Source organism: Neovison vison, chromosome 2, assembly GCF_020171115.1.
Source record: "Neovison vison isolate M4711 chromosome 2, ASM_NN_V1, whole genome shotgun sequence".
Classification (NCBI taxonomy): Eukaryota; Metazoa; Chordata; class Mammalia; order Carnivora; family Mustelidae; genus Neogale; species Neogale vison.
In genome coordinates this window covers 15908006-15935302 of record NC_058092.1, presented here as the reverse complement: position 1 = coordinate 15935302, position 27297 = coordinate 15908006, and the positions used below count along the sequence as shown (strand labels likewise).

The window sequence follows — 27297 nt, the reverse complement described above, 5'->3', positions numbered from 1 at the left end:
TTAGATCCCCGAGTGGATTAGCAAGCCAAGGGATCTGGTGTAAATCAGAGCCTCCGTTTTCTCTTGTGAAGCATGGAGGTTTCACTTTACTTTCAAGGGACTCAGAAGAATTAAATGAGTTAATGGTCGAACAGTGTTTCAGTGCCTGAAACACTCCATAAAGAGTAGCAGTAACTTCTAACCAAATGGCTGTATTTCAAATCTACATGCGTTTGTGAGCCCCTTACCAGCCAAATCGAAAAGGAGGAAAAGGCTGGTGGCTTAAGCTGCCCTTATTGGGAATCACTGTTCACATGGCGGCAGCCCTGCCTACAGGTGCTCTTTCTGTGGCTTTCCTGGCCTTGGGTCCCCGCCTGGAAGGGCAGACAGATGAAGCTGGAAGCTCTAGGCAGCCCCTCCCGTGGGCTGTCCTGCAGCTCCCAGCTCTGTGCCTGCAGAACAACGTGGTGGGACGTCTGTGCAACGAGTGTGTGGCCGGCTCTTTCCACCTGAATGCCCGCAACCCCGACGGCTGCCTCAAGTGCTTCTGCATGGGCGTCAGTCGCCAGTGCACCAGCTCGTCCTGGAGCCGTGCCCAGGTACCTGTGTGGCGGGTGGGGAGACAGCAGGGATGGGGGGTTGACCCTGTGCACAGGGTGGGCCACGTGCCCAACCCAGCCCCCAGCCCCCATGCCAGCCTCCTCTTCCCATCCCAGGTACATGGGGCTTCTGAGGAGCCCGGGCAGTTCAGCCTGACCAATGCCGCCGGCACGCACACCACCAGCGAAGGCATCTCCTCACCCGCACCCGGGGAGCTGGTCTTCTCCTCCTTCCACAGCCTCCTGGCCGGACCCTACTTCTGGAGCCTCCCCTCACACTTTCGTGGGGACAAGGTGAGCAGGGCGGCTGGGGAAGAGCAATGGCGGGGCCGGACTGCAGGGCCTCTGCTGAGCACCTGTCTACCCTGTGTCCCAGGTGACCTCCTACGGAGGGGAGTTGCGCTTCACAGTGACCCAGAGGCCCCAGCCTGGCTCCACGCCCCTGCATGGGCAGCCCCTGGTTGTCCTGCAGGGCAATGGCATTGTCTTGGAGCATCACACTTCCCAGGAGCCCAGCCCCGGCCAGCCCAGCACCTTCACAGTGCCCTTCTGGGAGGTGAGCCCCACTGTCTGCAGCCTGGGGGTGGGGAGGCACGGGGCCCAGCCTCTCTCACTCAGGGGCGTCAGTAGCCCGGGGTGTCAGTGCTTGACCGCACACATGTCCTCTCCTTGGCAGCAAGCATGGCAACGGCCTGATGGGCAGCCGGCCACACGGGAGCACCTGCTGATGGCGCTGGCGGGCATCGACACTCTCCTGATCCAGGCGTCCTTCAGCCAGCAGCCAGCTGAGAGCAGGTGTCTGGGGCCAGGGCAGGAGGCCACAGGGGCTTGGGGCAGGGGTTCTGGTCTCTGCGGCGTGGTGTGGTGTGGCCAGATTGCCAGCTCTCCCACATGCAGGGTGTGGGGCCTTTTGTGCCTCATTTTCCACATCTGTAAAATGGAGATCATGGGGCTGGTCCAAGGTCGGGTTCCCTAGAAGCAAAGCCTGAGATGGGTTTGGGGAGCACATGATTGATGGTGAGAATGTGGGAAGGAGGGAGAGGGAAGGGCGGCCGTATGAAGGAAGGGGAAGTGGCCCTGCAAGGAAGCGGTTTCAGATAAAGACTAGTCACAGACTAGTCCTTCTGCAGAGGGAGAGGGGCTTCTGTGCTTTAGGTCAGGCTCTCATTGGCCACCCTGGGAGAGCAGGGTGGTATGTTCTGTCCGGGAAAGGAAGGCTCATTCTCTCGAGGGAGTGGCAGGTCTAAGTCATTTGCAGCAGCCAGGGGATGGACACCCAGTTGGAGAGCCAGACAGGGCCTCAACAACACGACAGTGGGCCTGTGAGAATTAATGACGTAATCACACTCAGAACTCCAGGGAGGGCCAGCATGGAAGGTGTGCTCATTTGTGGTGGGTCTTCTCATTCCCAGGGTCTCTGGTATCAGCATGGATGTCGCTGTGCCTGAGGACACCGGTCAGGACCCTGCACTGGAGGTGGAACAGTGCTCCTGCCCACCCGGGTACCGTGGCCCATCCTGTCAGGTGAGCCCTGGGCCCCACCCACCTGTCTACCAGCAACCTCCTTGGTGCTTCCAGGCTCCTCCCCCTTTAGTACTCCCCGGGCCCCACCCAGCCCCACCATCCCATGGGCACTGCCCTGAATGGGCCCCGGACCAGGAGGGCCCGACTACCGCCCAGTCTTCTTGCTCCCAGGACTGTGACACGGGCTACACACGCATGCCCAGTGGACTCTACCTGGGCACATGTGAACGTTGCAGTTGCCATGGCCATACAGAGGTCTGTGAGCCTGAAACAGGTGTCTGCCAGGTGAGTCCCGCCTGCCTTCCTTCCTGTCCAGGGATCAATGGCCTCCAGGGGCCCAGCCTCAACCCACACTCTGCCCCCCCAGGGCTGCCAACACCACACAGAGGGCCCTCAGTGTGAGCAGTGCCAGCCCGGATACTACGGAGATGCCCAGCGGGGGACCCCACAGGACTGCCAGCCGTGCCCATGCCATGGAGCCCCTGCTGGTGGCCAGTGCGTCCTGGACCTGCCCTTTCCTGAAATAACCCCTCCCATCCCCTTCCAGACTCTCTTCTTTCCAGGCCTTTCTGAGAGACAGCAGTTAAATTCTGGCCTTGCCACCACCTCACTGTGTCGCTTTGTATAAATGACACTTCCCTCTCTGGGCCTCCATTTCCCCATCTGTGAAATGGAGATGATAAGACACTGCCTCTTGGTCATTAGTATGAGAATTGAGTGAGGGCTCGGAGTACGGTGCCTGGCACCTCACTCACTCGCCCACTCTTCCTCTCCCTTCTCCCCTGGTCCTAAAGGAAGCACTGCTGACCTTCTAACTAGAAATTTGCCCCCCACACCATCAGGGCTACTCATACTTGCTTTCTGGACACCGACGGCCACCCCACCTGTGATGCGTGCTCCCCAGGCCACAGCGGGCGTCACTGTGAGAGGTGAGGCAGGTGGTGGGCAGGGTGGGGAGTGTGCAGGAGGACCTGCCCCACAGGCCTCCCACTCTCCCCTTACACAGGTCCCCAGAAGACAGTCAGCTCTCCTCCCTGAGAGCCTGAATCCTCAGAGATCTAGGCCTGTGGTTCACCTCCAACCACCAGGATCCCCTGCCCCAGCGAGGGCAGGGACTCCCCAGAGAACCCCTCATTCTTGCTAAAGGTTCTGGATTCAAGGCCCGATCATGTTGCTTACTGGTTCTGTGGCCTCAGGACTGTCCCTGCTCTTCTTTTCCCACCTGACTCCCTATCTGTAAAATGGACGAGTTAGGCTGATTGGTTCCTTCCCACGCTGAGGCCTGGTTCCAGTGTGAGTCTGATACAGGGGCCCCAGTACAGTCCTGGGCTTACAGCAGGCTCGCCAGGATACTGTGGTTCTGCCCTCCTGGTTCTGCCCTCCCATCATCTAATGCTTTCTCCTTAGGTGTGCCCCAGGTTACTATGGCAACCCCAGCCAGGGCCAGCCATGCCGAAGTGAGTAGGGTTGGGGAGGTTTTTGGGGTCGGGCTACCCTGTTTCCCCCAGGGGTAGACTTGGGTTAGAAATTTAGTTCTTCAACCGGTGGCAAGTGACTTTACCTTTCTGAGCCTCAGCTTCTTTACCTGTAAAATGGGTATAGTAAAAAACTCATGCACTCCAGAGGGCTGCTATGAATGGGTGTAATGTCTACATAGGGTAGGTGTTCAGAAATAAACACTCCCTCTCCTGGTGATGAGTTCGATGCCCAGAGGGTAGTGAAAGTGAGAGTGCTTGGAGGCGGGTTTGGGGTTCCAGCTGTGGCTTCCCTCCACCTTAGGAGATGGCCAACTGCCAGAGCCCATCGGCTGTGGCTGTGACCCCGAGGGCAGTATAAGCAGCCAGTGTGACGCAGCTGGCCAGTGCCAATGCAAGGTTAGTCCAAACCCCTGCTCTGTAGGAGGCCCTGCACCACAGCTGTTAGGGATCGCCCTGTCATTCCCTCTCACTGTACCCTTGGGGCTGTCCCTGAGACACCCACCCCCACCCTTCCCCAGAGGCTCCATCGCTGCCCCACAGTATGGGCCCAGTGGGAAATCACAGCAGCAGCCCACAGGAGTCAGGCCTAGGCCTGGGGGCTGCTGGGACAACCCCAGAACTGCTGGACGTGGCCGGGAGGCTGGCCTCAAAGGCTGCCAGAGGTGAAAGAACTGCCCCCCGAACCCCCCACACCTACCCTCCCGTCCGTCCTCCCAGGCCCAGGTGGAAGGCCGCACATGCAGTCACTGCCGGCCCCACCACTTCTTCCTGAGCTCCAGCAACCCCGACGGCTGCCTGCCCTGCTTCTGCATGGGCGTCACCCAGCAGTGCACCAGCTCCTCCTACGTCCGCCACCTGGTAAGTGCGCCTGTGTGTATGCGCGTGTGTCCACACATGCGCCGCCCCTTGGAGCGCCCCCCCCCCCCCCGCCCCAGAGCCCTCCGGGGTCTGGTCGGAAAACTGGCCTAGTGGCATTCTCTCTGCTTGTAAGGACACCCATTTCCAGGCCCCCACTATGGCCCCTGTAAGCACGGATCCCAGCGACCATCGACCCGACTCTCATATCCTCCCTAGGACCCCTTTATCGCTTGTGTCATCACTGAGCCCCGCACCCCTTTCTTCTCCCCCGTGGCCTCCCCATTCCCCCGTCACTTCTGTCCTCACCCCGCTCTCAGCGATGCCTCCATGACACTATGATGTCTTCCCCGACCCTCCCCCACCAAGGTGACCGCCCCCAAGCACAGGCTGACACCCCGTCTTCTCTCTGCTGCCAGATCTCCACCCACTTTGCCCCTGGGGACTTCCAAGGCTTTGCCCTGGTGAACCCCCAGCGGAACAGCCGCCTGACAGGAGGCTTCACCGTGGAACCTGTGCCCGAAGGCACCCAGCTGTCCTTTGGCAACTTCGCCCAGCTCGGCCATGAGTCCTTCTACTGGCAGCTGCCGGAGGCCTACCAGGGAGACAAGGTGTGATGTACAGTGAGGCCTGGCAGGCCCTCCCCGGCCGTGGGTTCTGAGCCAGGCCCTAGGGAGCCCCAAGGTCAGCCAGGATGCCAACATAAGCTGATCTCAGAGCAGGGGTTGGCCACATTGGGGTTCAGTGCCTTTGCAGTCAGAGAGTCCTCAGTCTAAACCCAGGTCTCCCGCTGACTGGTTGATTGCCTTTCAATTAACCTCAGCTCCAGGGTGGCTGGGAGAATGGGAGTTCGTGTCCTGCCCATAAGTAGTACCCTCCTGTTGATGATTATTAGCTTTCAGGCAATAGATAGGTCCTGGGCGAGGCCCTGGAAATACAGGGACAAACGAGACCGCAGAGATTCAATGCCATGCATTTGCTCCCTCCACCTTCCTTCATCCAGGCTGTTGATTCTGTGCTCACTGGGTGCCTGGTGATGGTCTTAACTCTGATGATAGTTCCTGGTTTTTGAGCTCTCACGGGCACTGTTCTAATAGCTCGTACGTCTTGTAAATCACCACTCCTACCCCCTGTCCTGGGAGGAAATGAAGGGGACACCCAGAAGGTGGCAGTGCTGGCCTTCAGAGCCAGGTCAGAGGCTGTTCTTGGATACTCCACTCCACTGGCCAGAGATAAGCTGTGGTTTGGTGATGATGGTGGTGAAGGGAGGGGTCGGGGAGACGCATCCAAGGGGCAGACTCCAGAACCTGCCGGAATGTGTTCCTCGAACAGTCCATGCCATCCAATGGCAACCAGGAAAAGATGGAGGCCCTTGTTGGTCAAGGTCAGCACTCAAGCAGACGTGTCCCCTCTCCCAGGATCCCAGGGAGGTCAGGGACACAGGAGGGGCAGTTCCCAAGCTGCACTGTCCTTCTTCCTGGGACAGACCCACCTATCCCAGCCTCCCAAAGACTGACCTTCTAGTCCCTTCTCCCTCTCTGGTTCCTCCCCTCCTGGCTTCCTGGCTTCTCTGTGTGCATCTTTCTTGCCCTGGCCTGCAGTTCACACATCTCTCTCTCTCTCTCTGACTCCCTCTCTTGGCATTTCCCTGTACCCCGCAGAGGGAGGCATATTTTGCACAGATGCGCTGGGCTCACCAGGTAGGCCCTTGATCTGAGTGGTGTGAAATGGATGTGACATGGTCATGGTGTTCTTAGACGCTCTCAGTCTTGCATGGGGGAATGCCCAGACCCAAGGAGATGTGGGTCTACATGAACCCAGGCAGTGCCCGATGGCCCCACAGTCAGGGCACCGGTGTGCCCTAACCCTGTGGTACCAGGAGTTAGAGCTGGGAGGGTGTGTGCCCCAGCCACCGTGTGGTCAGATCCTGGCTCCTGCCAGATCTGTCTGTGGCCAGAGTGGTGGCCGTGGTGGCAGGAAAACTAACTATGCCAAACCACGTGACTATACCCAGCCCACCAGGTTACCCTAGCACTACCTCCCCAGCAACTTCCATTAACCCTCTGAGTGCATGTGCCCCTTCAGTAGCCTAGCGTTACTCTCTGTGTGCCAGCCTGGAGGGGGGATGTGCATCATCTTCCCCAGTGTGGGCCTTTCTGGCTACTGTATCCATGGGGAGAGGACACTCCCCGGGGCTCCGACACTGGGACCCTGGGAGGTCTGAGCTGGCTTGTGCCCCTCACCCATCAGAACCGCACATCCCTCTCAGAGGAGCAGTTGCGGACAGCTGTGACAGTGGGCAGGACCATGGGGCCCCCAGAGGGCAGGGGCCGGGCCCGGGCGCAGCGGCTATCACAGGTAACTTAACGCCTGGCTGGGACAGGCTGTGTCTGGGGCCCCATGCAGACCAGAGAGTATAGTTTAATCAAGAGCCTTGAGCTGAGGCTCTGGCCTTCCTGAGCCATTTGCCCCCAACCCAGGCCTCAGCCTAATGCCCAGTCCCCTCCAGTGTTGCCTTCAGGAAAATTCCAGAGCTTTGAATGGCGTGGGCTGGCACCATGGGCATGGATGATAAGTGAGGCCCAAGAGCAGCCTCCCCAGCCACTGAGGCCCTTTGGGAGCTGGTCAGAGCCACCAGCCTGTCTCTTGCCAGCAGGTATCTTCTGTGTGGGCTTCTCCCCACAGTCACCTGGGCACCCCCACCCCGGATCTTCCCCCTGCCCTCCGCCCCCAGGCTCATGAGGAGCAAGAAGACCTCAAGAACAAGGGCCAGAAGGCCAGACCCTTCTGAACAGTTAGCTCAGAAGTAATAGGTGGCTCACTGCGCCTGGGGCGGCCTAATGGGAAGCAAGTCATCATGGTGTCCTTTCTGTCCCTCTCTTCTCCTTTCCTCTGTCCTCCCTCTCCTGGCCCCCCAGGTGGATGAGGCCCAGAGGCGGATGGATGCAGAGATCTGGCAGCTCCTTTCCAGCTTTGCTGCCCACCCCCAGCCCCCCGCCCAGGGCCTCTTGCCCCATGCCCAGCCTGCAGCTGCTCTGCAAGCAGCCCCACTGTCTTCCTCCTCCTCTTCCTCTTCCTCCTCCTCCTCAGCTTCCGGGCCCTCTTCGGCAGCCTCTCAGGTATGTGCCAAGGCACCCTCCAAGAGGCCCCCACCCACCGTGTTTTCCAGACTGCAGTTGCTTCCGAACCAGCGTCACCAGTTCTGCCGTGTCTGCCTACTACCTGGACTATTATATACTTCAAATTTCCATTGATTTTATTTTTTAAGTAATTTCTACACCCAGCGTGGGGCTCAAACCTATGACCCCCAAATCAAGAGTCTCCTGCTCCACTGACTAAGCCAGCCAGGGGCCCCTCAGATTTATTTCCCTTTAAATTAGTCACATACCACTTCATTTGTGCTAGTCATACACATTTTCCAATACACAATACACCACGAAATTTTTTAAAGTTTTCTGGTGTGCCATATAAGTCATTGTGAGGTCCCCAAGAGGCACACAGCAGACACGAGGAGACACCAGTCCAGCCATGCTCAGTGACAACAGTTGAAGTGGTATCTGGGTCCAGAGATGGGGAGCAAATTGTCCCAAGACCAGGGCCAGAACTTGAGCTGTGGGCTGGGGGCTTCTATCCCTCTGCCCCTGCCCCCGGGGCCTCCCTCAAGGGTATGTGTGTGCGTGCATGCCTGTGTACGTGTCCCTCCCAGGCCTGTAACTGTGCTCTCACCATCCCCCCACCTCACCCCATCCCCCTCAGCTCTCACCGCCTGTCCTTCTGTCCTAGTTCTCTCTCTCCTATGAAGGCTTCTCTCTGCTTCCTGGGAGTCTCTATTATTGGCAGCTGCCCCAAGCCTTCCTGGGGAACAAGGTAACAAGGAGTAACAAGGAGTTGGGGGGTAGCAGGGTATCATCAAATCCCAAAATATTCGAGAGCGCTTTGTCAAAGTCCTTTATGATACAGATGGGTAGACCAAACCTCAGAAAGGGGCAGGGACTTGCTTGCGGTCTGACACCTGTATCCAGATCCCTGACCTGGCCCTTGGCTCTGCATTCATTCCTTCAGGGAGCATTAATTTAGCACCTCCTGTGCGCTATGTTACGTATGGACAAAAGACGACCCTGGGCTCCCACGGCGTAGCGTTTGTCTCATGGTCATTCCTGTCGTCATCAACACTGTCAATATCATTGCTATTACCTTTGGCATTAGTGTTAGGATTGACATCAGCTCTGGCCTGTTCCAAACACAAGAGTGCCTCTTAAGAATACACATAATGTGTAATGAAATATTCGGAGAAGCAGATAGGACAGTGTGGTCCAGGGGTGATGAGGATAAGAAAGATGGGCTAAAGCCGAGGGTAGAGCCAGAAGTCCTGAGAAGCTGGCAAGCCTGCAGGCCGTGTGCTCTGCAGGCACTCTGCTCTGGGCAGTGTTTTTTGTTTTTTTTTTTAAGATTTTTATTTATTTATTTATTTATTTGTCAGAGAGAAATCACAAGTAGATGGAGAGGCAGGCAGAGAGAGAGAGGGAAGCAGGCTCCCTGCTGAGCAGAGAGCCCGATGTGGGACTTGATCCCAGGACCCTGAGATCATGACCCGAGCCGAAGGCAGCAGCTTAACCCACTGAGCCACCCAGGCGCCCCTGGGTAGTGTTTTGTACGGCCTGTATTACTACATCTTCATGCCACCCTTCAAGCTACTTTTTACTGCCATTTCCATCGGGAGGGAAGCAGGGCTCAGAGAGGTTAAGTGAGTTGTCCAGGGCCGTGCAGCCAGGACAGCTGGACGTAGAACTCCGGTCTCACACTTGAGAGTCTGCTCCCTGAGCCACCCTCCTGCAAACTCCTGGCAGCTGGATGTGGCAATGAACTTGCCGGCATCCAAAGCAAGCAGGAAACTAGTTGTTCCACCATTTCCAGTTATACCTCACTCTGAGCTTGTAGAGAACATCCTCAGGACTGAGGTAGCTCACACAGCGCCTGGCATGTCATCAGTAGGCATTTAACAAATGCTCACCAACTGCCTGAGCACACAAATGAACACATACATAGGCGAGGACGACACACTGGTGTTGATCTGAATTTTGCCCTGGTGGCAGACAAGAGAAAGTTCTGGGGTGGAGCCAGGGCCTCAGCGGCTCCTGTGAGAGCCCCCAGCAGGAAGCCCAAGGACCCTTCCAGTTATGAATAACGGAAAACCCAAGTCCAGCTGGCTTGTGTGTGACAGAGAATCTATTGGCTTTTATAACTACAAAATCCAAGGATGTTGGCATCAGGCATGGCTGGGTCCAGGGGCTACTTAGGACTTTCATCTCGATTGGCGTCATTCTCTGGCTTCCAGTCCAACTAGTAAAGGGAGTATCTCTGTTCCAGTTGAAAGAGCAAAAGTGGCAGGTTTTCATCTCCACCCTAACGGAGGGGAAGGAAGGTGGTGGAACATGCCCCTTGACCAGACCTGGCTCACGTCTGCCCTCAAACCACATGGGCGTTCTGTAGGACAGAGCTTCCTTTAAAGGAAACCAGGGCTGCAGTTTTCAAAAAGCTGGGAAATGGATTCTCAGCAGACAAAACCCACCTGCCTGAGAGACAAGACCTATGAAGGCCCACCCTCGGGAACTTTTGAACCTTCTGTGGCCTGCTCGTGATGGTCACTGTCAGTGCCCCCATCTACTTTATGGAAGTTTCTTCAAATGGAAAGGGTATTGAAACTTGTTGGCTGAGTCATCAAGGCTGCTCAGGGGCCCTGGCAGCAGGTCCAAGACTGAAAGAACAGAGGGATGTCCTGTCTTCTAGGTAACCAGATGCCATGCACAGGGGCCTCTGGTTGAATGGAGGGGACAGCAGCGGTGCAAAACTGCCTTGAGAGGCTCTGCCTCTGGTTGTTAGGACCACTGAAGGCAGGATCAGGCTCTGACTACAGGGCTTGCCTCTCTCTGTACAGGTGGCAGCTTATGGCGGAAAGCTGCGATACACCCTTTCCTATACAGCCGGAGGGCAGGGCAGCCCACTGTCCGACCCTGACGTCCAGATCACGGTGAGCACGTGGACTCCAGCCAGGGCGCCCTCTGTCCTCCAAGGATGTTGGCATCAGGCATGGCTCACCCTGAGGATGAGCACTCTGCCGGCCTGGCACGAGCTGGGGGGCTGAGGCCCATTTCCTCCCACCCTCACCATCTGGTTAGACACTACCCTGGCAGAGGCCCCGCTGCTGGGAGAAGGGGGCAGTGAGCACATACCTGATTCCTTTGGGCACATGAGCTTGGGAAATCAGAGCTGGGAGGCTGGTGATGTGGAGAGGCTGGGACTGGCAGAGGACCCCTCTGTCCCTGAGAGCCCCTTGGTTCCCCTCCCAATCCTGCTGCTGTCTCCGCAGGGCAACAACATCATGCTGGTGGCTTCCCAGCCAGCTCTGCAAGGCTCCGAGAGGAAGAGCTTCGAGATCACTCTCCGAGAGGTGAGGATCACCCAACCACATCCTGACTGACCCTCCCCTACCGCTCACCCTGCTTTGGAGCCCGGCTCTGATGCCAGCGAACCCTCCCTATCCCCAGCTAGTGCCTGGAGGCCAGGGGTTTGGGTAGGGGCGCTGCAGGACTAGCCCACAAAGTCCAACACCCCTCACCCACTCTTGCTGTTGTCCGCCCCCCACCCAGGAATTCTGGCGCCGGCCTGACGGGCAGCCAGCCACACGGGAGCATCTCCTGATGGCACTGGCAGACCTGGATGAGCTCCTGGTCCGGGCCACATTCTCCTCAATGCCACTGGCCGCCAGCATCAGCTCTGTCAGCCTGGAGGTGGCCCAGCCCGGGCCCTCAGCAGGACCCCGCGCCCTGGAGGTGGAGGAATGCCGCTGTCCCCCGGGCTATGTTGGTTTATCCTGCCAAGTAAGTGTGGCCAGCCTGAGCGTCTCTGCTCTAGTCCAGCTGGGTCAGCAATCTGGCCAACTGGCATTTCTATGGCCTGTGATGGCTGCCTTAACGATCATGCCCTGCACGGTGTCTCATTTATTCTTCCGGACACCCACAAGAGATATGGAATTATCCCCTTTGAACAGATTCTTTTTGAATAGAGGTTCTGAAGGGTGAGTGGCTTACCCAAGGGCTTCCAGCTACACTCAGCCAAGGCTAAGACCCAGCTCTTGCTCCCAGGGTGCCCCCCAGAGACAGGGAGACACCACCAGATACAAATTACACTTGGCCAAAGCAGAGCATAGACAAACCTCAAGGAGGTAAACAGTGTGGAGCTGAGTAGAGTTATAGGCAGGAGGGTGCACATAGCAGAAGCTAGAAGGAGGAATGTATGGGGATGTAGCCTACAATGCAGAAGGGACCCTCCCCCCCAGAAAGCGGGGGTTGAGGGGTTGGGGCCACTTCCTTAACCTAGAATAAGGCTCTGTTCAGTAGGGAATGCCAAGCTGTGAAGGGAGCGCTATGATCTATGCTGGGCCTCAGGAAAATTCCTCTGGCCTGGCGAATGACCCCAGTGGAGTCCTATTTTAGAGGGAGGACAGGAGGGTGGGTGGAACAGAGGCCTGTCAGTTGCAGAGAACCCAAGAGCATCCCCATGCTTTGAGTGGAGACCGTGCCACGTGTCTAAGCATGTAGCAGGCGACTGGCCCACGCTGGATGAGTGAGCTTGGAACGGAAGGAGGGAGACGGACGGAGGGGAGCGGGCAGAGCTGCTGTGTCAGGTGGGCGGCCCAGAGGTCAAGTGTGGGACCAGCCAGCACCCGGACTCAGGAACTCCCCAATGGAAAGTACACGTCTCCTCCGTTTCACATCTGTGCACCTTTGCTGTGGCCACAAGAACTTTCAAATCCAAATATACGAACTTCATATCCTTTGAAGTGAGAAAATTTAACACGTTTTGAAGGAGAAGCCCTGGGGAGAGGAGCAGAATCCCATGTGCACATTTTCAGCAGCGAAGCAACACAGATTTCTAAACATCACTTTGAAATGGTTAGAGAAGGAGGGCCTGGAGGGATTTCAAAGGAGGGGTGATGAATAGAAATTCTTTGTTTTCAGAACCCATGATTACTCACTTAGAATGGGTAAAAACATCCTCAATCATATGTATGCTGCCTCTTTCACTTTATTTACTGAGTATAAAGGTGAAGGTGAAGACCTCCAAGGGCTCATTCCAAATCTGGGCCTCCGGAACCTTGTGTTTTCATCAAAGAGTTAAGTTTTTCAGGAGAGACCCTGCAGAATTTTCAGGAACCAAAAGGGCAAATGGATATGTGTTCTCCGTTAAGAGTGAACTGAGATGTCAGTAGCTCCCCAAGTGGAGGTTCCAGGCAAGATGGGGACAGACACAGTCTGAGCTTCCGAGTGTTGAGAAAGTGAACACAAAGAGAAGGAGGGAGGTTCCAGAAAGAGGATGCTGTCGGTTAGAGGAGCTGGGCCCGGGATTTCCCAGCCTAGAGCCAATGGGAATCTAGACTGGAGAGCCACAGGAGGGAGAGGATTCTGGTCTGTAGGCTCCAGATGGGACCTCAGTGGAGATAGAGACCAGCCCTCCTCTCTCCCCAGGACTGTGCCCCAGGCTACACGCGCACTGGCAGTGGGCTCTACCTCGGCCACTGTGAGCTGTGTGAATGCAACGGCCACTCAGACCTGTGCCACCCAGAGACGGGGGCCTGCTCGGTAAGCCATACGGGGGTCAGGGATCCATTGGTCTGGGCCTGGGTGGGGCACAGGGTCTGCCTGGGAGGCAGAGAGGGGCAAGCTTGGGCAAGTAGGCCTTGGACCAGCAGTCTGTGGGGGGTGGGGGGTGCCCAGAAGAGGGAGTAACATTTTCTCTATAAAGAAAACGTTGCTTCCTGCTCTGTCCTCTCACTAGAGTGACACTCGTTCTCTGTGGAAGCATCAGGCTACAGAGACAAGCCAAAAAGAAAGTAAAAATGTCCTATAATCCTACCACCTGGAGGTAATCACTGTCCGCATTAGTGCGGGTAGAACTCTTTCGTTCTTTTTCTGGGCACATATTTACACACACCAATATGTCTTTTGTTTTACAAATAAACATAGCTTCATTGTGTTTGATGATCAGCTTTTTTGCTTACAAGTTCATGAACGTCTTTCCAGATCATTAAACTATTATTTGTCTGGGAATTTTTCAGAGTGGTGTGTGTGTGTGTGTCTGTGTATCTGTGTGTCTATCTGTGTCTGTGTCTGTGTAGAGCCCCCCACCCACCAGGGTCGAGGACTGGGTGGTTGACAGACCCCCAGCTAAAGGCAGAGCAAGCAGCAGACTCTGTTAATAAAACAAACATGAATCTCATTGGAGAACATAAAACCTACACATATTTTTATGAAGAAGCATGAATTACAAAGCTCTGCCCCACCTACTCAGGTGTATGCCTTTGCTTTTCTCTGATGCCACAGGTGTTTGGGTAGACGAACGTAAAGTGCAATCAAGGGAGTCTGCTTCTCCCTCTGCTCCTCCCCCTGCTCCTGTTTTCTCTCTCATTCACTCTCACTCTCTCAAGTAAATAAACAAAATCTTTTTTTTATTATATATATTTTTTATTATCGGGAGGCAGACAAACTGTAAGAGACTCTTAATCTCACAAAATAAACTGAGGGTTGCTGGGGGGTGGGGGTAGGGAGAGGGGGGGGGTTTATGGACATTGGGGAGGGTATGTGCTATGGTGAGTGCTGTGAAGTGTGTAAGCCTGATGATTCACAGATCTGTACCCTTGAGAAAATAATACATTATATGTGAATAATAATAAAATCTTTTTTTTTTAATATTTATTTATTTGACAGAGAGAGAGCGAGCACAAGCAGGGGGAGCAGCAGAGGGAGAGGGAGAAGCAGGTTCCTCACTGAGCAGGGATCCTGATGTGGGACTGGATCCCAGGACCCCAGGATCATGACCTGAGCTAAAGGCAGACGTTTCACTGACTGAGCCACCCAGGCACCCCAATAAAGAAGATCTTTTAAGAAAAAAAAATGTACAATCAACATCATCCTTTTTAAAAATATTTGTATTGGGGCGCCTGGGTGGTTCAGTCAGTTGAATGCCCAACTCTTGGTTTCAGCTCGGATCATGATCTCGGGGGTCATGGGATCGAGCCCCGTATTGGATTCCATGCTCAGTGTGAGAGTCTGCTTGGGATTCTCTGTCTCCCTGCCCCCCGGCCCTCTCATTGCTCACGTAGGCTCATGTGCACACTCTTTCTCTCTCTCAAATAAATAAATCTTTAACAAATTTTTTTATTAAATTTTTAACTTAAATTCCAATATAGTGAACGTACAGTGAGTGATATATTGACATCATCCTTCTGGATAGCTGTGGGGGTGAACGTTCATTTTCATCCGTCCAGTTCCCTGTTCATCTTTGTTCCCGGCAATTGGCCGTTCTAAACTACACTGAAGGTGGACACCGTGCAGCGACCGCTTGCTGCCATTCTACAATTATTGCTTTAAGATAGGCTCACCAACGGGCCACCTCAGTGGCTCAGTGGGTTAAGCGGCTGCCTTTCGGCTCGGATCATGATCCCAGGATCCTAGGATCGAGCCCCACGTTGGGCTCCCTGCTCAGCGGGAAGCCTGCTTCTCCCCTGCCGGAAGCTCCCCCTGCTTGTGCTTACTTTCTGTCTCTCTCCCTTGCTCTCTCTGTGTCAAATAAGTAAAATCTTAAAAAACAAACAAAAAAACCTCATAAACACGGCACTTCCAAATCCGGGAATTACGAAATTGTCCAGTTTTTGGTAAACGTTGCCGAACAGCGAGCGGCCGACACTCTTGTGCCTTGTAGCAGTGCCGACACCACGCCGCCGGGGAGTTCTGCGAGCTGTGTGCGCCTGGCTACTACGGAGACGCCACGGCTGGGACACCGGAGGACTGCCAGCCCTGCGCCTGCCCGCTCGCCAACCCTGAGAACATGTGGGTGCCCTCCTGGGGGGCGTGCAGAGGATGTGGGGTGAAGAGCGGGTGTCCCAGGGCCTGACCTCTGCCTCCTCTGTCCCAGGTTCTCCCGCACCTGTGAGAGCCTGGGGACTGGTGGGTATCGCTGCACGGCCTGCGAACCTGGCTACACAGGCCAGTACTGTGAGCAGTAAGTTTGCAAACAGGATGAATGGAGGAGCGGCGGGGGTGGGGAGGCAGTCTATGGCAGACTTCTAGGGGAGAGCCCTGGATGCTGTGGCTCTGGCAGGTCCCTGCCAGGATCACACCTCTCCCCTACCCAAAGCCCTTCCAGGAGTCCCCATTGTCCTCGGGCCACGCCTAAGCTCCTGCCAGTTTTGACACCCAAACCTACTGTAGGTGGGCTTAACCTCTTGACTTCTTGATGTTCAGGGCTTTCCACATGCTGTTCCCTCTACCTGGAACGTTCTTCCATTTCTAGCTAACTCCAGTTTAGCCTTCAGAGCTCGCCTTCATTCACCATTCAGCACATTTTTATTGAGCATCTACTGTATACCGTGTAGTGTGCCAAGGTGTTGGAGATAAAGTGAATGAAACAGATTCAGTCCCAGGCTTCAGGTTGCCTACCACCTGTCACAGAGGACGGGACAGCGAGTAGTCACATAAATACATCATTACGGGCAGTGGGGCATTCTCTGGGGGTACAGTCTGCTCCAGAGGAATTGACCAACTCAGCAGTGCCATCCTCGGGGAGCCTCTTGGTTCTCAGGGCTGGGTCGGTGCCCCCTGTCTGTGTCCCTCACTCTCACTACATAGTTCCTGTGTTGGTTTCACCATGACTGAATTCTGTAGAAGCAAAAGCTTCATCACGTTCACTGTCGTGTTTTCATAACCTAGCATCGTAGTTGCTTGACAAATGTGTGTTGAATGAATATTTTCCTGGAGGATAAAGGCCTCATTAGCCCCGTTGTCCAATCTGCTGACATTGCCCTGTGCTCCCCTTTCTCAGCTCAGTGAGGCCCTGTGTTGGGGCCTCTTCAGTCTCTAAAGTCCTTCCAGAGTTGCGAGCTTCCCCACCCCCCACTGGGCACACCCCCACCGGCTTCTGGCTCCCCAAGTCCACTGTGAGGCACCAAGTCCCCTGGGGTCTGGGACCTGACAGAGCTGAGCTTTGTTCCTCCTTACAGATGTGCCCCAGGTTACGTGGGTAACCCCAACGTGCGGGGGGGCCGGTGCCTGCCACAAGGTAAGTGGGATCGGGGGCCCAGGAGAGGGGGATGGGCAAGGCAGTGAGCCTCGGGAGTTTGAGAGCTGCTGTGTCCAGGGAGACAGGGCTGAGGGTGCGGCATGCCAGTCTTTGGGGAGACAGACATGACACAATGGCTCGAGCCGGGAGCCTCCTGCCCGAATGGCCTCTCCTGTCCTGCCTCTAGCGATTGCAGCCCCACTGGTGGTCCAGGTGCATCCAGCTCGCAGCATAGTACCCCAAGGCGGCTCCCACTCCCTGCGGTGCCAGGTCACCGGGAGCTCACCCCACTACTTCTACTGGTCCCGTGAGGATGGGCGTCCCATGCCCAGCAGCACCCAGCAGCGGCATCAAGGTACCCAGGACCCTGGCCCCCTCGGCCCTGTGAGCCACCCCAGTGGGAAGGAAGGCACAGTCCTGTTTGCTGGGATCCTGTCCGGGTGGGAGGGGCGGTGCCTCTGCCCTCATGAGCTCCCAACCATTCCCCACCAGGCTCTGAGCTCCACTTCCCCAGTGTCCAGCCCTCGGATGCCGGCATCTACATCTGCACCTGTCGTAATCTCCATCACGCCAACAGCAGCCGGGCAGAGCTGCTGGTCACCGGTGAGTCCCTGTTCCCCGCCTCCCCAGGCCCTGTGTGGCTGTGCTGTAGACACAGTGAGGGGGTGCTTAGACGGGGGTGCTGGCCATGGAGACGGCGAGATGATGGAGTAGACGCTAGTTTTAGGGACAGAACTGGCAGGATTTGGTTGTGGTCAGTGAGAGAGAGAAAAAGGCTAGGTTGATGCCCAGGGCTGTGGCCTCCAGCAGGTAGGCCAATGAGGTGCCTTGTACTGAGATGGAATAGGCACAGCAGGAGAGTGTTTTCACTGGGGCTCCCCCAAAGCTGAGTCTGGGATGAGCATGTACATGCTGGTAGTTTATTTGGGAGGTGAGGTAGGAAAGAGAAGGCATCCCATAAAGGGCATGTGACCGAGCACATGGTGGGCTGAAATTCTGGGAAACTCTAGAGTAAGCTGTGCGTGTTGGCATCACCCTGCCCCCCAGGGTCAGTTGATCGAGGCCTCATCTAGGAGCACCAGGTCCCCTGTGTTCTGCACTACTTCTGAGGGTTAGGAGCACAGGAGTCTCCAGTGGTCTGAGAATGACTTCGGGCATAACAGTGCAGCAGCTGGCAGAAGTCAGGCAGGCGGGAAGTGACATGGCAAGGGGACATGAGCAGGGTACCAGCAGCACCTGCCACAGACAGGTCAGAGGGCATCACAGGGTTGGTTTTGGACTTGTTGAAGTTTGAGGGATTTGAGAAAACATCTAAGCAGGTATATCAGGAAGGCATTTTGGGATGGAAGCCTGGAATTCAGGAAAGAGGTCCTGGCAGAGAAATGCATTCAAGAAGTCTCGGCACATGGGGCGCCTGGGTGGCTCAGTGGGTTAAGCCTCTGCTTTTGACTCAGGTCATGATCCCGGGGTCCTGGGATCAAGCCCCGCATCGGGCTCTCTGCTCAGCAGGGAGCCTGCTTCCCTTCCTCTCTCTCTGCCTGCCTCTCTGCCTACTTGTGATCTCTCTCTGTCAAATAAATAAACAAACAAACAAAAAAAATCTTAAAAAAAAAAAAACAAACCTCTAGGCACAGAGAAGGTGTTGAAAGCCGTGGAACAGAATGGAATTACCCAGTGAGAGCATGGCTCAAGGACAGGGCCTACAAGCCCCAAGGAGCTCCAGCTCAAACATGACGAGTTGAAGAGAGGACAGCGAAACGGGGTGAAGCAGTTGCAGCCAGTGAGATAGGAAGAGAGCAGGGGGACGTCATGGGGAGGGGACGTCATGGGGAGGGGGCTTCCGGGAAGGCACGGTCGGCCTCACCGGCTGCCCTGGGGAAGTCAGATGTGAGCAGAGCAGTGACCCTTGAAGGTCATGCTTTGACAAGAGCCACTTTCAGTGCAGAGGAAGGGTAGAAACCAGATGAGAGAAAGACAAAGAACGGAAGCGAATGTAGACCGCAAATATAACAATGCTGTCAAGAGTCTTGGTTCTGAAGGAAGGCCAAGAAATAAGGCAGTAGCTGAAGAGAGAGTATGAGGTCACGGGAGTGTTTTCGAAAGGAAATTCTAGAATGATCAAGAGAGAGAGGAGGGACTGACATAGCAAGAGAGCCCGTGGAGGAAGCTGTTTGGGGCATGGAAAGACAGGATGGGGATGGGGGATGGGAGGGAAGGGTCTCCTCCTGCAGGGACGAGGCAGAGGGAGGGTGGGTAGGTTTGGGAAGATGAACGAAGTCATCTGCCTGGTAGATAACGGCCTGGTAGTTTCGACTGCCTCAGCAAGTGTGAATTGAAGCCCTTAGCCAACCAAGGACGTGGAAGGGAGTGCAGGTGTGTGGAGAGGTTGGGAGAAGGTGCAAAATTGTTGGGGAGGAAGGAAACTCCCACCGGATAGAGGAGGCCAGTTGGAGTGAAGTGTCGAGAGCGGTTTTGTGGTCGGTGATTCTGAAGTGGAGCCAGGTGGGCTCGTGGCAAGAGGCTGTCAGAGCACAGCCCGCGGTGGCTCAGTGCCAGCAGGCAGAAGGTGGACCCCGGGGTTGAGCCAGGGTGAGGGAGGGAGGCACCAGGGAACACAGTGGAATGGAAGCCAGCCTGGGAGGGAATCCCCTCCCAGACAGGGTGATGGAGAGAGAGAATGCGGCCATAGGACAAGAGCCGGGCCAGCACCTAGCTCACGGGGGGCCTCCTGTCCCCACAGAGGCTCCCAGCAAGCCCATCACGGTGACCGTGGAGGAGCAACGCAGCCAGAGCGTGCGCCCTGGAGCCGATGTCACCTTCATCTGCACGGCCAAAAGCAAGGTGGGCAGAGCCGGGCGGGGACCTCAGGGAGGGAGGCTCTGCCTTCTGGCGTCTGCTCTGACAAGCCATCCATTCTCCTGGCCCCGCCCACAGTCTCCAGCTTACACCCTCGTTTGGACCCGCCTGCACAACGGGAAGCTGCCAGCCAGGGCCATGGACTTCAACGGCATCCTGACCATTCGCAATGTCCAGCCGAGTGACGCGGGCACTTATGTGTGCACCGGCTCCAACATGTTCGCCATGGACCAGGGCACAGCCACACTGCATGTGCAAGGTACACGGGTCATTGCCATGACTGGCCCATCCCCCTGCAGCCTTCTCCCATGCCCACCAGGACTAGCGAGCGTGTCTTTATTCAGGGGGCAGTTTGTGAATATCTCCAGAGTGCTAGGTCCCGGCTAGATGGAAGAAAAGGGGGAGGGGACAGACAGGAGCTCTGCCCTCCCACACCACATGTAGTGATGGGGATGCAGTAAGTCTGGGAACAAATGAGCAAGCAGCGTAATTCCACATGGCGATGAGGGCTGGGATAGGCGTATACAGTGAGGTGGGAGGAAGGTGGCTACTCTCCGCGGGGTGGTCAGGCTGGGCCTCTCTGAGGAGGTGATATCTGGGCTGAGAGCTGAAGGAAAACAAGGTGTTCAGCCACTTGAAGAGCTGGCAGAGTGTTCTTGGGGCAGGAAGCAGCATGTGCAAAGGCCCTGAAGCAGGAGCATTTTGATGTGTTTGAGCATTGTCAGGGCTGGTGTAGCTGGAGCTATGGAAGGGGGTGAGGGGCACCGGGGTGGCTCGTTGGTCTGCCTTCCACTCAGGTCATGATCCCAAAGTCCCAGGAGAAAGTCCGGTGTCTGGCTCCCTGCTTGACAGGGGAGTCTGCTTCTCCTCTGACCACTTGTGCGCACGCTCTCCCTCTTTCTCAAATAAATAAATAAAAATGTTTTTTAAAGTGGGGGTTGTAGGTGAGGAACTTGAAGCTGTGAGCAAAGGTAGATCACAGCAGGGAGTTCAGATTTTATCCTAAAAGCTCCTGAGAGTTACGGCCGGGCCTAAAGTGGGGAAGTATGAAGATCCCATGGACATTTTCAAAGCTTCCTGTGGCCACTCTGTGAACAGACAGCCACAGGGGGCTAGAGCAGAGGCAGAGAGAGGAGCAGCAAGGGGGATACTCCCCACCCTGACTGCATCCCCCCATGTCCCCCATCAGCCTCGGGTACCCCGTCTGCCCCCGTGGTCTCCATCCACCCACCGCAGCTCACCGTGCAGCCCGGGCAGATGGCCGAGTTCCGCTGCAGCGCCACAGGGAACCCCGCACCCACCCTTGACTGGACAGGTGAAGCCATGTCAGGACTGCCCGTGGGGCCCACCACTCCTGGATGGGTGGGGGACAGGGGCAGGACTGGAGGCTGTGGGGTCTGCAAGCCGGCAGGCCTAGCTGTGCCAGTCCCGGGGTTGCTGACCACCCCCTCTCCATCAGGGGGCCCTGGGGGCCAGCTCCCTCAGAAGGCACAGATCCACGGCGGCATCCTGCGCCTGCCAGCTGTTGAGCCCTCGGATCAAGCCCAGTACCTGTGTCGTGCCCGTAACAGCGCCGGGCAGCACGTGGCCAGGGCCGTGCTCCACGTGCACGGTGAGGGGACAGGACTGAGGGCGGAGCTTGGGAGCACCCGGACCGTCCAGAGGGCAGTTTTCACGGGGTTCTGTGCACAGGGGGCAGCGGGCCCAGGGTCCAGGTGAGTCCAGAGAGGACTCAGGTGTACGAAGGCCGCACTGTGAGGCTGTACTGCAGGGCCGCGGGCGTGCCCGGCGCCACCATCACCTGGAGGAAGGAAGGGGGCAACCTCCCCCCACAGGTGAGGAGAGCTGTCTGAGCAGGGCCGTCAGGCTCACAGGGTTCCAGCACCTGCCACCTTCGCTTCCCGCCTTCCTGCCTCCACTTCCTTCCCCGTCTCCTCCCCTCCTGGTTTTCCTCACATCCAGAATGACAACCTGCTCAGACCTCCTGTCCGGTGTACCCGAGCAGGCAGCCCCTGTCGGCCTCTTGCTTTGCCACCCGGCTCTGCCCTCTGTGTCCAACTGAGCCCCGGGATTGGCTCTGTGCTTGCCTCTACCCATCCCTGCTGGCTAGCCCTCGCCAGGCTGCCTCGCCCCCTTGGGCAGCTGACCCTTCTCACTGTGCGGCAGGCCCGGTCCGAGCGCACAGACATCGCCACACTGCTCATCCCGGCCATCACGGCGGCTGACGCCGGCTTCTACCTCTGCGTGGCCACCAGCCCTGCAGGCACTGCGCAGGCCAGGATCCAAGTGGTTGTCCTTCCAGGTGCGGGGCCTCTGGGGACGGAAGCAGTGGGGAGGGGAAAGCTCGGGGAGGGCTCCCAGGGCCGACTCCATTCGCCTCTGGCCCCAGCCTCAGGTGCCAGCTCCCCACCGGTCAGAATTGAGTCCTCATCACCATCCGTGACTGAAGGCCAGACGCTGGACCTCAACTGTGTGGTGGCAGGGCTGGCCCATGCCTCCATCACGTGGTACAAGCGAGGAGGCAGTCTCCCTCCCCACAGCCAGGTATGGGGAGTCCCAGAGCCTGTGGCAGGGGCCCTGGGGGTGATTCGATGCTCCCCACAGGCAACCATCAACCCTGATTTCCCTCCCTCTCCAGCTTCTGTCATGGGGCAGCTTGGAGCGGAGCCAGGGAGAGCTTGATGAATGACTCACCAAGGCTCAGAGGGAGTGGTGACTACAGTCCCCTCCCGTCCACACACCTTTCTGTCCCACCCTGCCCCAGGTGCGCGGCTCCCGGTTACGGATTCCCCAGGTTTCACCAGCTGACTCTGGAGAATATGTATGCCGAGTGGAGAACGAGTCGGGCCCCAAGGAGGCCTCCATCATCGTCTCTGTCTTCCACAGCACCCACTCAGGCCCTAGCTACACCCCAGGTGAGGGGCCGAGCGGGGCCAGGCAGGGACCCAGCCCGAGGAGCTCCCCACTGCTCCCAGGGAAGCAGTAGTCTCTTCAGTAACATCAGGGCAAGAGGGGGCGCTCTAGGCCAGCTTTGGGGATGTGAGGGGACAGAGGGTGAGGGTCTGGCTTACCCGGGGCCTCACAGTGAGGTCACTGTTTCAGATTTTGTCAGGAAGCAGCAGTCAGGATTAAACTGAGTTGGGAGTCCGGCTGACCTGGGTTTAAATCCTCGCTCCACCTTTTATCAGCCTTGAACTAAGTCATGTCACGTTTGAAGGCTCAGTTCCTTCATCTGTGAAATGGGAACAATAGCACTACCCTCTGGGTAGTCACTTGGTGTGAGCAGATGATAAAGGCCGTCTAGAAGAGAGTTGTAGCGTTTTTTGTCCGTGTCTGTTGGCCCAGCCTGGGCACTGAAGGCCTTTGGTTGCCCACAGGCCGTGGCAGCTCATCAAAGATCAGGGAGTCACAGGTGGGCAAATGGGCCTCGAATTCGAAGTTGGAGGTGGATGAGGGAAGCAGGGGCCTGACTGTGCTGAGGTAGAAAAGCATGGTCCTAGTCTTAGAAAGGTCTCCCATCTGCCTTCCCGCACTAGGGCCCGGTCCTGTCTCAGGGCACTCTGCCCCAGGGCTGTGGGACTGGGGCTCAGGAGCCCAGGTCCCTTACTAGTTTCTCTGTACCAGTTCCTGGAGGAGGCCCTCTCAGCAGCTCCCAGCCCATCCGCATCGAGTCCTCCTCTTCTCATGTGGCCGAAGGGCAGACCCTGGACCTGAACTGCGTGGTGCCCGGGCAGGCCCACGCCCAGGTCACATGGCACAGGCGCGGGGGCAGCCTCCCCGCTCGGCACCAGGTACAGCAGTTCCCAGGACCAGCCCGCCGGAGGGGTGGATAGGATGCCTCCGGCCGCCTTCCAACCCTCCCTGTTTGCACTCAGACCCATGGCTCGCTGCTGCGGCTGCACCAGGTGTCCCCAGCTGACTCAGGCGAGTACGTGTGCCGCGTGGTCCTTGGCTCCGGACCTCTGGAGACCTCTGTCCTGGTCAACATTAAGGCCTCCGGCTCCCCTGAGGGCTCCATCCCTGGTGAGGAACTGCCAAGGGCAGGGCACACAGGAGGGGCTGAGGTCCTAGTGACCCCACCTGCCATTGGGAGGGTGGGAACAGGAGGCCCACTCTGGAGCTGGCGACTCCACTTCTCCGGGTGACCCGCTATCTCCCAGTCACTTTTCCCTGACCATGCAACTGCCTCTTCTTCCTCTCCCAAACTACCCTCTTCTCCCCCACTTCCTTGCTCCCTTCTACAAGGCTTGGCCACTGCCCTGGCCCTCTTCTCCAGGCACCTCGGCTGAGGACATCAAGTCCAGGCCACCAAACCCCCAAGCATCTGAGAGCCTGGCCGGACTGGCCCTGAGGTAGACCCTTCTGGCCCTCCCTCCTGGGGGGCATCTGCTACCTTTGCTTCTTTCCCCACAGCCCCAGCACCTGTCCCACCTGTCAGGATCGAGTCCACATCCCCAACGGTGGCTGAGGGGCAGACCCTGGATCTGAGCTGTGTGGTGGCAGGGCAATCCCATGCCCAGGTCACATGGTACAAGCGTGGGGGCAGCCTCCCCGCCAGACACCAGGTGCGCGGTGGCAGGAGGGCGGGAGGGGCTGGCCAGGCCAAGCTCTGGACAGTGAGTTGAGGGAGTCCTGGCCCCTAAGCTGAGCGGCTGGCAGTTCCCAGCTCAGAGGAGCCTGGTAGAAGGGCATCTGCTAGGCTCTCACACCCCTGCCCCTGGCTGCCCAGGTCCGCGGCTCCCGCCTGTACATCTTACAGGCCTCGCCAGCTGATGCAGGCGAGTACGTTTGCCGAGCCAGCAATGGGATGGAGGCCTCCATCACAGTCACAGTAACCAGGAACCACGGGGCCAACTTCGCCTACCGTGAGTGGGGCCACCAGGTGTGCTGGGACAGAAGACAGGTTGCGTGGGGGTAATTGTAGAGAACCGGATTGACTGGTGACCATCTTCTCCCCCAGCTCCGGGCAGCTCCCAGCCCATCCGCATCGAGTCCTCCTCCTCCCACGTGGCTGAAGGGCAGACCCTGGACTTGAACTGCGTGGTGCCCGGGCAGGCCCACGCCCAGGTCACGTGGCATAAGCGCGGGGGCAGTCTCCCCACCCGACATCAGGTATAGGCCTAGAATACCGATAGGCCAAGAAAGGGACTGGAGGGAGGCCCTAGGTGGTCCAGGTCAAGGATGGGGGCTAGATAGAGGCTGGCTCCTCGGAGTCAGGGAAAGCCTTGGACGTCACTGCACAGGTGTCTGGTACAATGGTTAGAACCCAGACTCAAGGACTGGCCAGCTTAGGTGTGAATGCTGCTTCCACCTTGAGCGAGTTACTTAACCTCTGTGACCTTGAGCGAGTTACTTAACTTCTCTGTGCCATAGCTTCAGTGTCTAAAGTGCTGTCTTACAGAATTGTAAGGGTGCCGGGTTTGCAGAGCGAAGGCACTTAATATATGTGCAAAGTGCTCAGAGCTCTGGCCGGTAGAAATCGCTGAGCTATTGTTCGTGTGATGCCATTAATATTACTGTGTTCTGTACAGCTTAGGATGCAACCATTGTGAGATGCGTACAAGTTTTTATACTCCTAAGGAAAGAAAGTTGCTGCTTATGATTGTAAAATTATTTACTGTAAGATGCATCTTGATTTCAGAGACATTAAAAAGCATGTCTTAGAATTGATAGAAGGTGGAATTAGTGCTTGCCCTTTTCACCATCGCTTCTCCTGGCCACCTCCTACTCTTGGGACAAGTCTCCCCCTAAGCAGGATGCAGCTGATGGCCAGGCCCTAGGGGTCAGAGAGTGAGGCAAGCATGCAGGTTACGGGAGCAGGGTCCCATGAGAGCCCCCTCTGAGCTCACCTCCATTCCGGCCAGACCCACGGCTCACTGCTGAGACTACACCAGGTGTCCCCAGTTGACTCGGGCGAGTATGTGTGCCGCGTGGTGGGTAGCTCCGTGCCCCTGGAGGCCTCTGTCCTGGTGACCATTGAGCCTGCAGGTTCTGTACCCGGTAAGCAGTACTGGGGGTAGGGTGGGGCTAGGGTCCTAGCCGTGGGAGACACTGGCAGGATCCCACGAGACCAGTACAGCCCCCCACACACACACACTTCTAGCCAGGGATTGACCCTCTGCCTTCTGTCCCCAGCGCTGGGGGTCACCCCTCCTGTCCGGATCGAGTCGTCATCCTCCCACGTGGCTGAAGGGCAGACCCTGGATCTGAACTGCCTGGTCGCTGGGCAGGCCAATGCCCAGGTCACATGGCACAAACGTGGTGGCAGCCTCCCCACGCGGCACCAGGTAGGAGGCAGGGGAACTAAGTGGGAGGCTGAAGGACCCTGGTGACTACAGAGGAGAGTGCATAGGCTTTGAATTCAGGCATATCTGAGTTCAGACACTGTCCTGCCAGTTTGCCTGCTATGTGACTTTAGGGCAAGTCATTTGACCTCCCTGATCCTCAGTGTCCTCCTCTGGCAAGTGGGCTCATACTGCCTACCTCCCCTGCCCCACAGAACATCAACAAGTTTTGGTCACCCACTTCTTTTCATTGGACCCAGTCCCGACACGGGGGCAGCGGAATTGACTGGTCATGAGTGGTGGTCTTTCCAGTCGAGTTGACTGGACCGGGCTGGGAGCAGGGCCAGGGAAGGGAGCAGGAGCCTGGCTGGGAGCCCTGGGGCCTGACTCTGAGCCTGACTTCCTCCTGCCCTGCCCAGGTGCATGGCTCAAGGCTGCGCCTGCCCCAGGTGACCCCAGCCGACTCTGGGGAGTATGTGTGCCGCGTGGTGAGTAGCTCGGGCACCCAAGAAGCCTCCATCCTTGTCACAATCCAGCAGCGCCTTAGCCCCTCCCACCGTGAGTATCTCGGGTCATAACAAACGCTGGGGTACTGCTAGGACCACTCCAACCTCAGCAGCTCCCACACCCTGCTCCTGTCTCGCCCTCCCAGCCCAGGGTGTGGTGTACCCCGTCCGCATCGAGTCGTCCTCGGCCTCCCTGGCCAATGGACATGTCCTGGACCTCAACTGCCTGGTGGCCAGCCAAGCCCCCCACACCATCACCTGGTATAAGCGGGGAGGCAGCCTGCCCAGCCGGCACCAGGTATGGAGGCATTGCGGGGGGGCGGGAGCAAAAACTAGGCACACTGGCCCTCACGGGATTCTAGAGGGGCTGTGAGCATCTTTTCTGTGGTCAGTCAATTAGCAAACATTGAACATTCTTAACTTCGTGGGCCCTGGACCAATACTAAGGATACGTAGGTCCTACTGACCCATCTTGAACCCATATCTTAACAGAACATTCTATGATTTACTCACTTACTGAATGTCCCTGAGAATCTGCTCCCAGCCAAGTCTGCGCCTGGCACGAAGGATTCCAGGTGGAACGAGGTTGTGCCTGGCCTCAGGGAGCTCACAGGCTAGGGGACAAGGCAGACACAGCCCGTGACAACAGTGTGACAGAAACCACAACAGGGCACCATGGAGTCACCAGGGACGGTCACAGCAGGCTTTTGGCTCGGATGACAGGCGAGAATAGTACAAAGGATAGAGGCACTGTCCACCCCAGCCTGGAGCCTCAGGAAGGCCCCTGAGGGCGTTCTGAAGGACAGTTGGGTGGCAGCCAGCCCCGGCAAGGTGGCAAGGCTCCTAGAGTCTGGGGCGGCAGCACTTGAGTCGTGGAGATACTGCCCCCCACCCACTAACTTACCCATGCTGCCCCGCAGATCGTGGGCTCCCGCCTCCGGATCCCCCAGGTGACACCGGCCGACTCGGGCGAGTATGTGTGTCATGTCAGCAATGGCGGCGGCTCCCAGGAGACCTCACTCATCGTTACCATCGAGGGCAGTGGCTCTTCCCATGGTGAGAGGGCACAGGGCAGGGGGTCCAGGAAAGTGGGCTCAGGGGG

At 57.1% G+C, this 27297-nt stretch overlaps 1 protein-coding gene across 2 annotated transcripts in view; it reads left to right on the top strand.

The window, feature by feature from the left end:
• HSPG2 (heparan sulfate proteoglycan 2) overlaps positions 1-27297 on the top strand; it is a 99103-nt gene that overhangs the window by 52306 nt on the left and 19500 nt on the right. The window contains exons 22-60 of one of the 2 annotated variants that reach the window (XM_044237388.1): positions 438-578; positions 696-872; positions 955-1134; positions 1255-1373; positions 1991-2102; positions 2274-2387; positions 2470-2597; positions 2945-3031; positions 3510-3559; positions 3882-3976; positions 4298-4438; positions 4855-5046; positions 10371-10463; positions 10803-10883; positions 11083-11313; positions 12961-13074; positions 15197-15321; positions 15407-15493; positions 16491-16549; positions 16737-16904; positions 17042-17152; positions 19290-19390; positions 19484-19664; positions 20595-20720; positions 20865-21017; positions 21098-21240; positions 21572-21707; positions 21795-21949; positions 22170-22320; positions 23030-23196; positions 23281-23428; positions 23819-23970; positions 24135-24270; positions 24366-24517; positions 25270-25405; positions 25541-25692; positions 26109-26247; positions 26342-26493; positions 27116-27251. In XM_044237388.1, the coding sequence (XP_044093323.1) occupies positions 438-578; positions 696-872; positions 955-1134; positions 1255-1373; positions 1991-2102; positions 2274-2387; positions 2470-2597; positions 2945-3031; positions 3510-3559; positions 3882-3976; positions 4298-4438; positions 4855-5046; positions 10371-10463; positions 10803-10883; positions 11083-11313; positions 12961-13074; positions 15197-15321; positions 15407-15493; positions 16491-16549; positions 16737-16904; positions 17042-17152; positions 19290-19390; positions 19484-19664; positions 20595-20720; positions 20865-21017; positions 21098-21240; positions 21572-21707; positions 21795-21949; positions 22170-22320; positions 23030-23196; positions 23281-23428; positions 23819-23970; positions 24135-24270; positions 24366-24517; positions 25270-25405; positions 25541-25692; positions 26109-26247; positions 26342-26493; positions 27116-27251 (5221 nt within the window). Of the gene's footprint in view, positions 1-437; positions 579-695; positions 873-954; positions 1135-1254; positions 1374-1990; positions 2103-2273; positions 2388-2469; positions 2598-2944; positions 3032-3509; positions 3560-3881; positions 3977-4297; positions 4439-4854; positions 5047-10370; positions 10464-10802; positions 10884-11082; positions 11314-12960; positions 13075-15193; positions 15322-15406; positions 15494-16490; positions 16550-16736; positions 16905-17041; positions 17153-19289; positions 19391-19483; positions 19665-20594; positions 20721-20864; positions 21018-21097; positions 21241-21571; positions 21708-21794; positions 21950-22169; positions 22321-23029; positions 23197-23280; positions 23429-23818; positions 23971-24134; positions 24271-24365; positions 24518-25269; positions 25406-25540; positions 25693-26108; positions 26248-26341; positions 26494-27115; positions 27252-27297 lie in introns of both variants that reach the window. The other variant, XM_044237387.1, reaches the window with a different exon arrangement.